The sequence below is a fragment of the Salvelinus sp. IW2-2015 genome, linkage group LG26 (assembly GCF_002910315.2).
Source record: "Salvelinus sp. IW2-2015 linkage group LG26, ASM291031v2, whole genome shotgun sequence".
NCBI lineage: Eukaryota > Metazoa > Chordata > Actinopteri > Salmoniformes > Salmonidae > Salvelinus > Salvelinus sp. IW2-2015.
Genome location: NC_036866.1, coordinates 44,223,658 through 44,239,687, shown reverse-complemented (window position 1 = coordinate 44,239,687; position 16,030 = coordinate 44,223,658). Strand labels below are relative to the sequence as shown.

General features: G+C 39.1%; 1 protein-coding gene across 2 annotated transcripts; it reads left to right on the top strand.

Annotated features, from left to right (window-relative positions):
* Nucleotides 1-8,985: 8,985 nt before the first annotated feature.
* Nucleotides 8,986-15,652, top strand: LOC111953110 (ALX homeobox protein 1-like). Of its 2 annotated transcripts, XM_023972210.2 has the most exons (4): nt 8,986-9,366; nt 10,274-10,575; nt 11,339-11,467; nt 14,575-15,652. In XM_023972210.2, exons 1-4 carry the CDS (start codon nt 9,144-9,146, stop codon nt 14,902-14,904), a joined length of 984 nt encoding a protein of 327 aa, XP_023827978.1. In that variant the 5' UTR covers nt 8,986-9,143; the 3' UTR covers nt 14,905-15,652. The 2 variants fall into 2 exon arrangements, with proteins under 2 accessions (XP_023827978.1, XP_023827979.1); XM_023972211.2 differs by lacking the exon at nt 11,339-11,467.
* Nucleotides 15,653-16,030: the final 378 nt, after the last annotated feature.

Below are 16,030 nucleotides of genomic sequence, written 5' to 3'. Positions count from 1 at the left end.
AAACAGTTTTAGAAACTTCAGAGTGTTTTCTATCCAATACTAATAATAATATGCATATCTTAGCAACTGGGACTGAGGAGCAGGCAGTTTACTCTGGGCACCTTCTCATCCAAGCAACTCAATACTGCCCCTGCAGCCATAAGAAGTTAAGATCGCCAAGCGTCGGCGGGAGGGGTGTAAAGCTCGCCGCCATTGGACTCTGTAGCAGTGGAAACACGTTCTCTGGAGTGATGAATTACACTTCACCATCTGGCAGTCTGAATTAAGAATCTGGGTTTGGTGGATGCCAGGWGAATGCTACATGCCCCAATGCATAGTGCCAACTGTAAAGTTTGGTGGAGGAATAATGGTCTGGGGTGGTTCTTCATGGTTCGGGCAAGGCCCCTTAGTTCCAGTGGGACATCTTAACGCTACAGCATACAATGACATTCTATACGATTCTGTGATTCCAACTTTGTGGCAACAGTTTGGGAAAAGCCCTTTTCTGTTTCAACATGACAATGCCCCTGTGCACAAAGCGAGGTCCATATAGAAATGGTTTGTCAAGATCGGTGTGGAAGAACTTGRCTGGCCTGCACAGAGCCCTGATCTCAACCCCATCAAACAGCTTTGTGACAAATTGGAACGCCGACTGCGAGCCAGGCCTAATCACCCAACATCAGTACCGACCTCACAAATTATCTTGTGGCTGAATGGAAGCAAGTTTCTGCAGCAATGTTCCAAGCTGTAGTGGCAAGCCTTCCCAGAAAAGTGGAGGCTGTAATAGCAGCAAAGGGGGGACCACCTCCATATTGATGCCCATGATTTTGGAATGAGATGTTCAACGAGCAGGTGTCCACATACATTTGTTCACGTAGTGAATGTGATATGTTTCAATATATTTCTCTTCAGTCAAGGAGCATCAAGGCAAAAATACTTTATCCTGAGAAATATTGATATGTGATATGCCAATATATTATKTACTTCTGTTAGAATTCTATTTTTCTTTCCCTTTTTCTGCAGAAAATAAAGCACCTTCTCCCCAAATAGTGACCTCTGCCCCGTCTAAAAAGGAGCTCATGTGTTTCCGGGACAACCCTTTCCAGATRAGTGGTGGCTGGGGAGGGGGCAAGAAAAGGGACAAAATGTACTAGTAACAACACATTTGTTAATCATAACAAGAAACGTGTTTAAGCTGCATTCACCGTATGTCTTAAACATTAACCAAGACAAAAATCATTCTGTTTACAGTAACTTTTTGACAGTGACTTACAGTATATGTATGTGTTGACATTTCCTTGTGACGTGAACTGTTTAACTCCCCCCCCCAAAAAAAAGTTTAGATTATTATTTGTTATTTGTCTACTATGCWAAAATTCCTTTTAGCTTCCTTTCCGCTCTCAGCTTGGGCTCCGTGGGTCTTCTGAAAATTAATTAAAAGCAATGGGAGAAAAGTGAGCCCAAATATCTGCAGGCGTTTTCATTCTGGTCATTATGCTCGGATATCACTGCCTTAATGCGACCACAGCCAACACCGGAACACATGGAGCAAAGTCCCGAAACGTTCAGCAAATGACACGGTTAATATGCAGATGGTCAGAATTAAGAAACAGAACTCCTCTATTCTAATTGTTAGGATGTGTGTGTGTGTGTGTATGTGTGTGTGTGTGTGTGTGTGTGTGTGTGTGTGTGTGTGTGTGTGTGTATTTCTTTCTTTATTTTCCTGACAAACTATCATGACTGGTCTTTGCTGTGATATAGTACCCTTTTGGTAAAATAAAATTGAGAATGACAAGGCGTTTTATCTTAGATGCTGCATATTGCATCTAAGAAAACATGTATTTTCTTCATGCTTGTTGTTTACTTCAGATGACGAAGTGGCCCTTTTACTCAGCTGTTAATAATCAAGATAAATGTGATATTCGAAAATAATGATTCAATTCAAGTTTGATTATTTTACAAATATATATATTTGTAGTAGTCGGCAGATTTGGACTAAATCTGAAGCTACATTGCAGACTCAGGTTTCAGAGATGTTGCCACACAGCATGTCAGAAACGGACGCAGCTTTGAGCCAGCCCATTACGACTGTTAGGATTTGTAACCCAAGCGCATGGTTCTCCTTCAGGGGAAGATTGAACTCCTGTCMCMCTCGGGAGAAGCCTGGAGCTTTTACATTGAGATGATTCTCTCTTCTGGCCCATAGCATGGTCAGTGTTATCAGCCAATATTTGGGATTGGTGAGGATTCTATAGTTTACCCAGTCCACCATATAGCATCGTCCTTGCTTAATCTCCCATATGTTTATTATTGTTTTTCTTGAATTAGGATTTTACAACATAATCTCATGCAGGTCACACATTTGCAGGTCCACTCATTTGAAGAACTTTGGATAATGCTCAGTATGTAAACCAGTGGCGGTTGGTGCCGTTCAAGATGAGGGAGGATGATTTWAAAAAATGATGAGCATGACCTTATTTCTATTACAGCTTATTGGATGACTGTCATTCATTTTCCATTCACCCAGTTCAATGTAACATCATTAGGTTTAGGCTACTACATGATACTCTAATTATCCCTGTAACCATCATGAGTTTGCTACAACCTAGAAAATGTAACTTTACAATGCAGGTGCACAGGTCGAGATATTTTTTGTTGTAATCAAGGTGACAGACAGTGACACATTCAATACCTCCGTACACACTCTTGCCTGCATCTAGCTGATCTAGGGAGTAATCATTTGTCCAACAGTTTCTAATGGACAAATTAAGGTATGTTTATCCCTGTTTTGTTCCATTTGCTTCGGTTTAAGAAACAGAATCGGTGGAATGAATACACCCCTGATCACACGCAAACACAGTTCACTTTCATAGCAGCCACATGCAAATAGCATTATCACTTTGCTTGCTGTAATTCATTCTCACATTTATGCACTATCCTCCTCTTTCACCTTTTCCCTTCGCTTGTGGACTTCAGTGAACAACACATCAGATGTATGTGAAAAAACCTTTCCAAGCCAAACCTTCATATCATAATCTTTAACCGCTACACACAGCATACATTATTGTCCCCATATTATCTAACATCATGGTCAACATAGCTAATAGAACTAACGTATTAGTAAATCCGCTACAGTCTTGCAGTACAGTCTACAGTGAGCAAGCAGTTTAGCAGTTACACCAAAAGCTTACTATGACTTGGAAGAGTTCCAGAGTTGGATAGCCATATATCCAGCTAGCTAACATAGCATCACTTTATGTTTGAGTAGGCTAAACTACCTAGCTAGCTAAGTAAGTGAAAATGAAAGTGAAAGAAATACTACTATATATAGCTAGCTCTCGATCTCTCTCCCTCTCTTGCTTCTACTTCATTTTTGAAGACATGTATTTGTTCAAAACTGTTCAACTATTGTATTTCTCTCTCTTTTAGTCAACTACTCACCACATGCTTTGCACTGCAGTGCTAGCWAGCTGTAGCTTATGCTTTCAGTACTAGATTAACTTCTTATGGCTGGGGGCAGTATTGAGTAGCTTGGATGAATAAGGTGCCCAGAGTAAACTGCCTTCTACTCAGGCCCAGAATCTAAGATATGCATATTATTAGTAGATTTGGATAGAAAACACTCTGAAGTTTCTAAAACTATTTGAATGATGTCTGTGAGTATAACAGAACTCATATGGCAGGCAAAAACCTGAGAAAGAAATCCAACCAGGAAGTGGGAAATCTGAGGTTTGTAGGTTTGCCTATCCAATATACAGTGTCTATGGGGTCATATTGCACTTCCTAAGGCTTCCACTAGATGTCAACAGTCTTTAGAACCTTGTTTCAGGCTTCTACTGTGAAGGATGAGGGAATGAAAGCTGTTTCAACCAGGTGTCTGGCAGTGTGCCATGAACTCACTCAGGCACACCCCCGTGAGAGCTAGCTGCGTTCTTTTTCGTTTCTAAAGACAAAGGAATTCTCCGGTTGAAACATTATTGAAGATTTATGTTAAAAACATCCTAAAGATGGATTCTATACATCGTTTGACATGTTTCTACGAACTGTAATGGAATGTTTTGACTTTTCGTCTGGCCTGCACATCATGAATTTGGATTTTTTAACTAAACGCGCAAACTAAAAGGAGGTATTTGGACATAAACGATGGACTTTATCGAACAAAACAAACAATTATTGTGGAACTGGGATTCCTGGGAGTGCATTCTGATGAAGATCATCAAAGGTAAGTGAATATTTATTATGCTATTTCTGAYWTCTGTTGACTCCACAACATGGCGGGTACCTGTATGGCTTGTTTTTGTGTCTGAGCGCCGTACTCAGATTATTGCATGGTGTGCTTTTTCCGTAAAGTAAAAAAAAAAAATCTAACATAGCGGTTGCATTAAGGAGAAGTTTATCTAAAGTACCATGTATAACACTTGTATCTTTTATAAATGTTTATTATGAGTATTTCTGTAAATTGATGTGGCTCTCTGCAAAATCACCGGATGTTTTGGAGGCAAAACATTACTGAACATAATGCGCCAATGTAAACTAACATTTTTGGATATAAATATGAACTTTATCGAACAAAACATACATGTATTGTGTAACATAAAGTCCTATGAGTGTCATCTGATGAAGATCATCAAAGGTTAGTGATTAATTTTATCTCCAGTTCTGGTTTTGTGACTCCTCTCTTTGGCTGGAAAAATGGCTGTGTTTTTCTGTGACTAGGTGCTGACCTAACATAATCAGATGGTGTGCTTTCGTCGTAAAGCCTTTTTGAAGTCGGACACTGTGGTGGGATTAACAACACATTTATCTTTAAAATGGTGTAAAATACTTGTTTGTTGAGGAATTTTAATCATGAGATTTCTGTTGTTTGAATTTGGCGCCCTGCACTTTCACTAGCTGTTGTCATATCGATCCCGTTAACGGGATCTCAGCCGATCTCAGCCGTAAGAAGTAAATTCTCTGATCCTTTGATTGGGTGGACAAAATGTCAGCTCTGATAGGTTGGAGGATGTCCTCTGGAAGTTGTCATAATTACTGTGTAAATCCATGTAAGAGTGTGAGGAACCATGAGACTCTTAGGTTTTGTATTAAAGTCAATGTATCCCGAGGAGGACAGAAATAAGTTGTCCTCCGGCTACACCACGGTGCTACCCTACAGAGTGCTGTTAAGGCTACTGTAAACCATTGCCATACAGTGTGTTTTATGTGAATATATTTAGTATAGTTTTATCTAAAAATAGCTTTTTTAATGTCTCACCCCCCCAAAAAAAATATGAATTCTACTGAGCATGGTCCTCCTCTTCCTCCTCTGAGGAGCCTCCACTGATGTACACACTTAAATTCACATACCACATGTGTTGTTAGGATTTGGGGTTGGGTGTGTCTCTACCAATTGGTTTCTCTTCCATTTATTATCGTTAACAGGATTTAAAATTCTGACTGTACACTGTCTTTCATTATAAGGCAGTAGAAGAATTCACTCCCCAACTTAACCCCTGTAATTCACACAATGTATTCAAGACTGTATCCGTTTGTTTGCCTAATAGATTACACTAGGCTATACATAATCACTCTGAACTCACGATTGTGGTGGAATAAGTGTGCTGCTGTATATTAGTCATGTAGATGGGAATATTAGAGGGTTTGGCAGTGAGAGAGAGAGAGAAGAAATCACAATGTTAATCTGTCTGTGGTGAGGTGACCCAAACAGCGTAATAGAATACAGGAGGAGGTCTGAAGAGGAGCCCTGTGTCAAACTGTTGTTAGTTCTTTAGGTCTGTCTAGACAGAGTACATACTGTAGAAGCCGAAAAGGGCTGCGTTTAGACAGACCAATTAGTGGGGAAAATATCAGAATTGGGCTGCCTGTCTAAACGCAGCCATACTGCATACTGTATCATGCTTGAGTCTAACCTTGAGTTGAGTGGTCAACTTGAATTGTAGCATGAATGGTCAACTTCATAAATATAATCACAAATGTAGGCTAGTCTCTTACTATGTTTCTACATTATTGCAGTTTTTGAGCACTAGATTTCTAGATTTACATTTTGCTTATGGTTTTCCCACTCACGGTTAGTAGTATAGCCATCTCACTTAAATCTGGGTTCAGCTTGGCCAGCTCTTCTAGTGGTTTATTATCATTTTAAATAGACTAGTGACCGTAGAACCCATCCCAGATGACATTTTACACTGACTCGGTGCCTGAGTTTGTAGGCATGCCTGTCAGTGAGCATGCAAAACAAAAGACAAACAAACGAAAAGTAAACAAACAATGAGCATAAATCCGTTGCTCCAACAKTTTGTCATCATTTGGAGAGAGGTTTATATGGCGAATCATAGGCAGGCTGCAACAACAAATATTAACTGCAAATATGAACTTGGTTTGCTTTGAGAGTGTAGCCTTCAATATTTCTAAGAATTGAACGTGACTGATACAAACTGACACTAAAGCAGAGCTGACACTGTGGCTTAGCCTAGCTAGAGCCTTAGATGACGGGATACTTCCAAGTAGATTTATTATTTCGACCTAGGCTAAGCAACGCTGCTTTAGTGATCACTTATTGGTCTGAAAAATAACTTTTTACTCGATTCGATTCTTAATTTCTACCATAATGACATTCAGATTATTTTCATAAATAATGTATAAATTAGTGTGCTTGAAAGTCGTTTTCTTCTAAGCAACAGTCTCAAAAGGCAAACATATTTAAAAAGACCAAGTTTTTCAAATTCACTTTAAAACATATCATTAACAGACACCATTTCAAACCCTGCTTTATGGCAAACCCGCCGCAATGACAACCAACATCCTGTCCACTTTCAAGATCTTGCCGCTCATGGTAGGAGTCCTCAGTCCACCGCCCACCAACAGGCCAAACTGCCGCAACCTTTTAGAATTTTCTCCTCGGCATGAGGCGGCATGGTGAGGTTACATTAGCAGCCCAATAAGACACCCCCCTGCACTCATATTTTTYCCCCCTCGAGTGTCACGGTCCAACCCCAGGTATTATCATTGACCCGATAGCAAACCACAGCTAAGTATTGTCAGCATGGCAGTTGGTATTGGCCCACCGTATGGAAGGAGGAGGGTGGAAGAGAGTTCGGTTCGTGGCAATGTACTTCTTGTCATAAGGAGGGGGACGTGTTTTCCTCTTATTTAAAGTACGTTGGACATATTTACTGTTTATTGCAGACTTTTCCTCTTCAATGTAGCCCTATTACATTTATCTTCAATGTCTTTAATTCATTTAAAGGTTATGAATAGCCTCATTTGACGCCTTTCTCAATTTTTGCATTGAACTCATATCAGCCGAAATTGCTATCCTTTGGGAAATAATATATAGTGAAAAAGAAACACACACACACACACGTTTACGCAATTACGCACAACATGATAATGCAGTGGGTATGGCTAATACATTTGTCCACACAATTGTTTCTCCCTGCCATATAAATTCACTCATGGGGTTGTTCTCAAAACCATACCACGAATGCAGTATTAACTATTTAATAGGTAAATGTATCATATCTGGCCATTCTGACATMATGTAGCCTAACTTCCGTTATGTAGTTTGGTCTGCTAAATTGGACGGGGCATTGCATTCATTGCTCGTTAAAGATCCGTACAAGAATATGCCGGCCACATGGTTTAGTGTGAGTTGCAGTGAGTACTGTATATTGCTCCTATTTGAAGTTCAAGGGACTCTCACTAAATCCGATTAACATTGCTGAACATTGAGAGATAGAAACATGACACACAGATTCCATTGACATGTCCATTTCATCACTGTAAACGTCTTTATTCGTTTCCCAAAAGTTAAAAATACGTTTTCCAAAGTGTCCTGTTGTGATAGAATTCCCACTTCACAAACGTGCAGGACTATTAGCTAGGAAATACTGGAAGGCAAGCACCATTGAGGGACACCCAAACTTGAGCTATTACTAAATAGCCTATATTTGGTTAAACTTTAAAATTCAAAACCCTTTTGATGCATTTGTTTAAATGCATTGCGAATTTTAAGTACCCGAGCGCCATATAATACGTATCATTCGATAATGATTCCTGCATTATGAACTTTCTTTGATCCCCTGTTAAACTGGCACATTATAGATTCAATTTGATAATAAGACATATTCAAACTACAATGGCTCGCGCTGACAGTGTACTAATCCAGGCATGCTTCCGGTGTTATAGATTTAGAACATGTTAAACCTAAACCAAACAATACATGTCACTGAATTAAAAAACCTTGCATAGCCTAATCAAAATATTTTTTTGCTGTGTTAATGCAACAAATGTGCTGAAACGTAACAATGAAAATACCAAACGAGGGAAACGTTTATAATTATTAATATCAACAACAACAATAATAATAATGCAGATGATGATTATTAGTATATATACTACTGTAGATCAAAGGAATTAGCACAATTTTGCACACAGTGGAGAACTGTCTTTCAAAGCACACAAATAAATCCGTCTTAATTGCTAGGCCTATAATGTATCTAAAAAGCCACCAACACTTTGTATTGGCCTAGAATTCATCATTTTAGAGAACGTATTGCATTCAAAAGCATCGTTTTGAAGTCCAAAAAGTTCTAGATGTTTTAAATATCTCCATAAATCGTTATACTGTGAATTTATATTTTCCTAAATATATTGCCATGAAAGTAGTTATTCCGATTATTACAGCAATAGGCCGAATTCAACCAGAAACTTGAATTGCCAAGTGAGTGTAGAAGACGAACTTCCGTTTAAATTAGCCATGCGCTCTTACAAATTGTATTTGCAGTCTCAACTTGCAGTAGGCTAGATAAATCATTAGGTTACCTCTATTTAGGGTATCTAAACGTGTTGTAAATTACATTTCCTTTTAGATCCTTTCTAGGGTCTAGAATCCCTTAATGTGTGTCTGGTTTTGGATTGTGGGAGGAGTTATAATTAACTGCTCCATATTCAAATGTAGGGAGGCTTCTTCAAGGAGCCCCCTCTCCCTCCCTTTATAAAGGGACCATAGCTAGTGCCTATGAGACTAGACAAACTAACGGCTTTAGCGAGTTATTGTCTTACCAGGGTAACCTATATAGATGCTCCATTTTGTCGAACGTCAACAGAAATGATATATGGTCAGTTGACAAGGTTAATTTGAGCGACGGGATCTGAGGAAGAAGATGATGGAATACGTGAACGATAAATTCGCATTGAAAAGTCAAGCGATTAAGGGCAGCGACTATTACATGGGCTCTGGCAGCGGGCTGGACCAAGTTATGGAGAGTTTGGACAGTGTACAGTACTACAGCAAAACCTCGCCCAAGTGTGTGCAGGCTTTCGGGCTACAGACCACCGAGCACAACACGCGAATGGAGCGGGCCTCACCGTGTGGAGAACAAAACGGTTAGTTACTGGCCCCTTTTCACTGTCCATGCGTAAAGCGTTACCAAATATATTTTTCAACTGCCGCAGAAATGTGTATGCTAGATGTGTTATTGATGATATTTGTAGGGCTATACCTGCAGGCTAAAAGTGTTACCCAAATGTTATTGAAGCAAATATGTATTAGGTTATTTTACGCATGTTATTTTAGCATCCAAATAGTACTGTGCCTGTGAAACGAAAATGGTAGGCTGCGTACTTTCATCAGTATGTGCCATATCTCATACAAGTCATTTTTTATGTGTTATGTCATTCTTAGTGCTGTCCAAAAAAAATGTTTGAATGCCAGAAAGCTATTGGATTGAGGCAATTTAGTTTTTTATATATCTTTATATTAGGAATATATTGAAAGAGCAATGGGCAGTTGTGGTCATATTTTAAATGTCATAAAATTATGAATATGCTAGAAAGTGTGGTTATGAAAATATGTGTTTCTGGCTTTGTCAATAATAATATTAATATCAACCGTGATCAAAACTGAAATGCGAACGTGCACATTTGTTTACATTAACTGCTTACAGTTAGAGAACAAATGGGCTTATACAACATCTCTTACATTAAATATATTTGTCAATATTCTTTATAGGCCTGTCACTTGCCTGTTGTGCAAAGATGACCTTTTAATGTAGCATCTGGCAGCCAGCATATATGCCAGTAATGTCGCAAGATCGTCGTCATTCTGCTAACGTGTTATTGGGCCTATAAAAGGAAAATAAAACATTTTTAAAGTAGCCGAATTTATGAATAGCCCTGTTATCTAAATAACACTATTTTTAACTATATTTTAGTTTATTTATTTATACTAATAAATTATAGAAACATTGGTGTATCATATTAATAATAATACTTTTCTATTTCTTTCCTATAGCGAATTATGGTCTCCCCAAAACTGAAGATACCTTGCACGTGGACCTCGGGAGGTCGATAGACAACTGTTGCAGTCTGAGGGACTCGCCCGTAATGGCACGTCAGGAGAAAACGGATTTGTACGAAATCAGTGACAAGTGTGACAGTAACGTATCGAGCAGTAAGAAGCGGCGGCACAGGACGACGTTCACGAGCGCACAGCTGGAGGAGTTGGAGAAGGTGTTTCAGAAAACTCATTACCCAGATGTTTATGTGAGAGAACAGCTGGCGATGAGAACGGAGCTAACTGAGGCCAGAGTGCAGGTAGGTCTACTTTACTCTCACTTTCATTCAGGTAATCTCCAGGCCAGGGGTTCCAAAACCTTTCCACAGCATTGGGGAACATCCCGCGCCAACCCCTGCGCACGCGCCAGGTCTATTTCTATGGGCACAAGCACTGTTCATGACAGACTGTTCACACCCTTCTTGTTGGTGGAGCTTTAAAGCTCATTTCTAAACATTTYGTCATGAGGTGCAAAGAAAGTGTTGCCGTTTGAAAGTTAATTTAATTGCAATTTTATACATTTTGCAATGTCGAATGTGTATTCATGTGATATTTGAGTGACTAAAAAATTACAACAATATCTATAGGCTAAAAAAACGAAATAAAAGCGTTAGCTGACATCGGCTAGTTGAKCTGGACATTTCTGATAAGTTATAAATAGCTCTAAGGTATAACATGACTAACATGACAAAAGGCACTACCCAATTTGGAATTTGCGCCTCCTGCATTCTACTATTACAACTTTCAAAAGTAAATTTAAAGTCGGACTGAGTTCCTTTAAAAAAAAAAATTGTAATACATGATATACTGTGAGTCACAAATGTACGCACGTTATTTAAAATGGATTGTATCCGAGTGCTTAGGTAATGCCTATTAGGCCTATGTGTCACCAAATATTGTCTACAGACAATATCATGCCGAAAAATTAAGGGTAAAAATTAGGCTATAGCCTAAGCCTATAGGCCCATATGCTCAGTTCTGTTTAGGAAAAGTTTGATTATATTTCTCTATTTCTCCCTCTAGGTGTGGTTTCAAAACAGAAGAGCCAAGTGGAGAAAAAGAGAACGTTATGGGCAGATTCAACAGGCAAAAAGTCATTTTGCAGCGACATATGACATATCAGTGTTGCCAAGGACGGATAGCTACTCACAAGCAAGTTTGCGCTTTTACCAGAGACACTATTTAATTAACACTATTGAATACTTTTTGCTAGACTAATTGAACTTCTCTATCATATGGAATTAATTATTTGATTTTGGTGTAATACTTGGTAATTGTTAACAATAATTAGAGCCTATCATGCGTATTTAGCCACACCAACTTTTCGTTTGTATTTTCAAGGGTAGCCTAGGTAGCCTACACATTTCGTATATATTAAATCAAATGATTATGCTCTTGCTTGCCACCGCACCTTGAGATATTGAGCACCCTTGACATAGGCCTATGTTAATAAGATGTATGCTATGCACCATATTTTAGATAAGACTTTGAAAGTTGATTTAGAATGTATCTCGGCAAACCATTGAAATTAATGGCATCTCAGATTTCTCAGAAAATTATTTATTCAGTCAATGGGATGAGGCTAGTTTAGGCGTATGGGCTTTTAAAAAGGGCAATCACTGATTGCTACATTCATTTTTGGTATATCATATTGTTATATATATATATACCCATTGATTCTTAAATAATATAACTTATAAATACCAACTTACAATTGTCTTACCTCATCAGAACTCAAAATATAAGCTTGTTTTACTCCTTTGTTTGTAAATTATGTAATTGTAAACGAACACTGTATAGCCTCAAAACATGGTCAAGGTCAGTACTTGCATCCATATAGCTCAGTCCATGCATTTGARGGCGGTTACATTTCTCCAGGCCCGTCTCTCAGCTATTTACCAAATCAGTGGCGGGGTGTCGGCTTACTTATTGTTTGAATCGCAGATTGCCCCTTTAAGGCCAACATAAAACGTAAAGCCATAAGGGGCTGCCAAAACGCATCCCTTTAAAATATAAGTTATGAAGCAAATGGCAGCCATATCGGTCAAGGGGGAAATCCAAACCCGAGGCATAATCCTACAGTAATTTCACTTATGCATGACAATAAATGTAGGCCAAGGCATGTGATAGGCTATATCAGAAATTCTGTATTATAATTATTGTCAACCTAAAATATTGTCATATAATTATAAAAAACATTTATACAGGTTTTATGGCCTACCAATTACCTGTAGTCTATAAATAGCCTCTAAAATATATTTAAACATACAATACATGCAAACATTTAGGTTTTCTTGGAAAGCTGTGAGTGCTACTATATGCCTTTACAACTTGTCTAAGTCCTATCATCAACTGATTTCAACCAATTGGAATGTCGGCATATTGGCAGTTAATTTGAAGAATTAATAGAATCATTCCTCTAAAACTGTCTGCCTAGCTAGCTAACAAACATACAGTACAGATACATACTTATCACAGCACTGGCAAACCATGATTGACCAACTCCCTGACCAAAATGGCTGGGCCTGGTTGCATAAAACACCTTAAGTAGATTTTCCCCTTATCTTTWAGTCAGTTGCACAAACACTTTTAAGGTACATCCCTTAAATTAAGTGGAAAAAGTTACGAGTGCCCACGAGGTCCCTTACCTGCTTCATTAAGTATGGATATCAATGTAAACACCATTTTGTGGTGCTCTGGTTACAAAAGGAAAACATCAACAAGCTAGCTATATAGCTAAACAATGCAAGGGGCACAATCTATGGCTACAAAGCTTGCTGGCTAGTTAGCTATAGCTACTCTCTAAGTTAGCTCGATGTACTAGAAAGTAATATAAACAATTTGGAGAAAAAAAATAACATCAAGAAACGTGGTTTATTATCTTCTGAATCAATTCGGTTATCCTTTCTTGATTGTAGAAGTTCTATTTTGCTATCTCACAAAATGAAAGCATCTCTTTGACAGCTGTAGATGTTTAGTCAGTGAATCAGGCCATCTCCATGGTAACCAGATACTCTTTCTGCCATACATGCCTTTAAACTACCATAAAACCCCTCAAATATGCCCTTACCTAAATAAATATTTGTGAGGCTCTATACCATGCCCTTAAACAATTCCCTTAGGTAAGGGGAAAATTATTCCTTCAGTCAAACCCTTGAGGGAAACATTTTATGCACCAGGGCCCTGATCTTTATCCCATCATAAGAAGGTGCATGCCCATTCTAGTGTTCTAATACCTAATTCTATAGTACAGATGCTAAGTGGGGGATTGAAGCATGCCCATGTATCTTACTGTTTGATTTACAGCCATGACTCAATTCAGTTCAAAGTTGATGATTTATTCCTTGTAAATACTGTAGGGGGGGGGACATAAATTGCATTTTTGTGGGTTGGACATGGACATTTCTATGAAAAAGCAGGGTCTGGTTCTGTTTAAAAATATTACGTTTGTGCCAAAAATGTGACTATATTTACAGATCATTGAGGTCATATCTGATATGCTCTCTGATGTCATATATTTATGGAAATCATTTTGATTGTAACCAGTTGAAAATGACATTCCCATGCAACGCTAAACAAACCGTCATTACATATGACCATAGCAAAATCTTCACCCCCACCACAATTAATTATGTTTCTAGATGCGTCTGTAAACCAACATTTGGCAGGGATGTTACAGTAGTTGCAAGGGAAAGGATGGGTGCAGATACTAATCTTCAAGATGTGATTTTTCCTAATGAATCAGGAATACAATTTCTGACATCTGGACTGGTAGCCTAAGCTATATACTGTAGGCTAATTTTAATTTATTTTACTAGGCAAGTCAGTTGAGGACAAACTCTTATATACAATCACGCCCTACCGGGGAACAGTTAACAGATTTTTACCATGTCAGCTACAGGGATTTGATCCAGCAACCTTTCGGTTACTGGCCCAACGCTCTAACCACTAGGTTACCTGCCGCACCATCTGAAGTAGCCTGTTCTAAAGTTACACATTTGGATGAAATGGTATATCATATATTATCGTTGTCTAAAATTTTATGACTGATAAATCCAAAAAGTTGACACTTTGTCAAAGAAAATGTCTCCTTAATAGAACTAATGAGAAGAAAATAGAAAACCTTTATAATACACACACTTGGATTATGAACATTCAAAATGTCAGGAGCAATTCATAATCAAGATCATTCAACTTTCCTGATAGAATAGAAAGGTCAATAAATAACCAGATAAATTACCTATCATTTCCCTTCCCAGATCCCCAACAACCTGTGGCCCAGCCCTGCTCCCAATGGCTCAATGGTGTCCTCCTGCATGCTCCCCCGTGGATCTCCTCCCTGTGTGACCTCCTACTCCCACTCCCCCCGCTCCGCAGCCGACCACGGGTATGTGGGCTTCCCCAACCAGCAGAACCAGTTTGGACACGTCTCCATCAACAACTTTTTCACGGCTGACTCCCTCCTCACACCCTCACCCAACGGACACCCGTTCGAGGCCAAGCCTGAGTTTGAGAGACGCTCATCCAGCATCGCCGTGCTGCGGATGAAGGCCAAGGAACATGCGGCTAACATATCCTGGGCCATTTGATTGGGATTGTGAACGTTCGGTCCTCCCAACCGACTGACTCACAGCCACTCTAACTTTAACATGAATACTACGCACGATAATTATATCCCCAATGTTGAACGACTGACAGAGAACTGACTGTGACACCGGGTGATGGAAAAGGACTTCCTTAAATTTGAATGATGTAGGCCTGGATGCTGATCGCTGACGAGCCATCTGCTGGAGAGACATGCTCCAACAAACTGTGACCCCTTTGGGTCAAAGGTTAGAGGACAGAGATGATGAACTGCTTCAAGGTTATTAACGGTCGCCTCGTCAAGGTCGAGCTGCGAGTGCATATCAGTTTAATCCACACAGGCGACACTTACTTTCCGGTTAACAATATGTGAAAGAGTAATGGAAACACTCCCCTAAGTGAGCCCTTTTTGCCAATTATTATTCATAATGAGGCACAATGTGTTGCTGAAAACGTGGTTGTCTATGGCTTTTACACTCAACTTCAGTTTGTCCTACACTGTAGGACTTACTGTACAAGTGTTGAGGTGTGTATATTGTCATTGCCTGTGCTCTCTAATTCCAATGCCCCATGCAGCTCTGGACATACAGAGGACCTGAACAGAAATGAAGTGGACTGACACACTAACATGTCTGTGTGCTTTGCAGCAAAGCTATTTAACCCCCATTAGCTCTGTCTGTGTTATATGGCACCAGCACAGGAAGCAGTTGGTATTTTTGTAATAAGGTAATAAAAACATATGTTGTGACATCATTTTTGATAGTATATTTTTTATTTAATTGTATTTCCCTCGCTTGTATTTCCCAGGGATGTAAGCAAAGTGTTAGGCTACACTACAATAGTGTGAGTGAAGTATTAAAAAGTATTGTATAATATGCATAAACGACATGGAAATAATGATAAACAAAAACTTTTCAGATAGTGCATCTCTTCAGATACTCTATAGATCATTGATATTATCATCAGACTTAACCCCCTCTCTCCCTCCTAGAGTCACACACGTTATATCCTGTAGCCCACATGGAGACCAAACATGGGCATGTTCTATGCCTCTGTACTCTTCTAAAAGGTGATTGCAACCCGTTGTGCTGCGCTCTCCCTCTGAGATCACTGTCTATTCATCTCATCGTT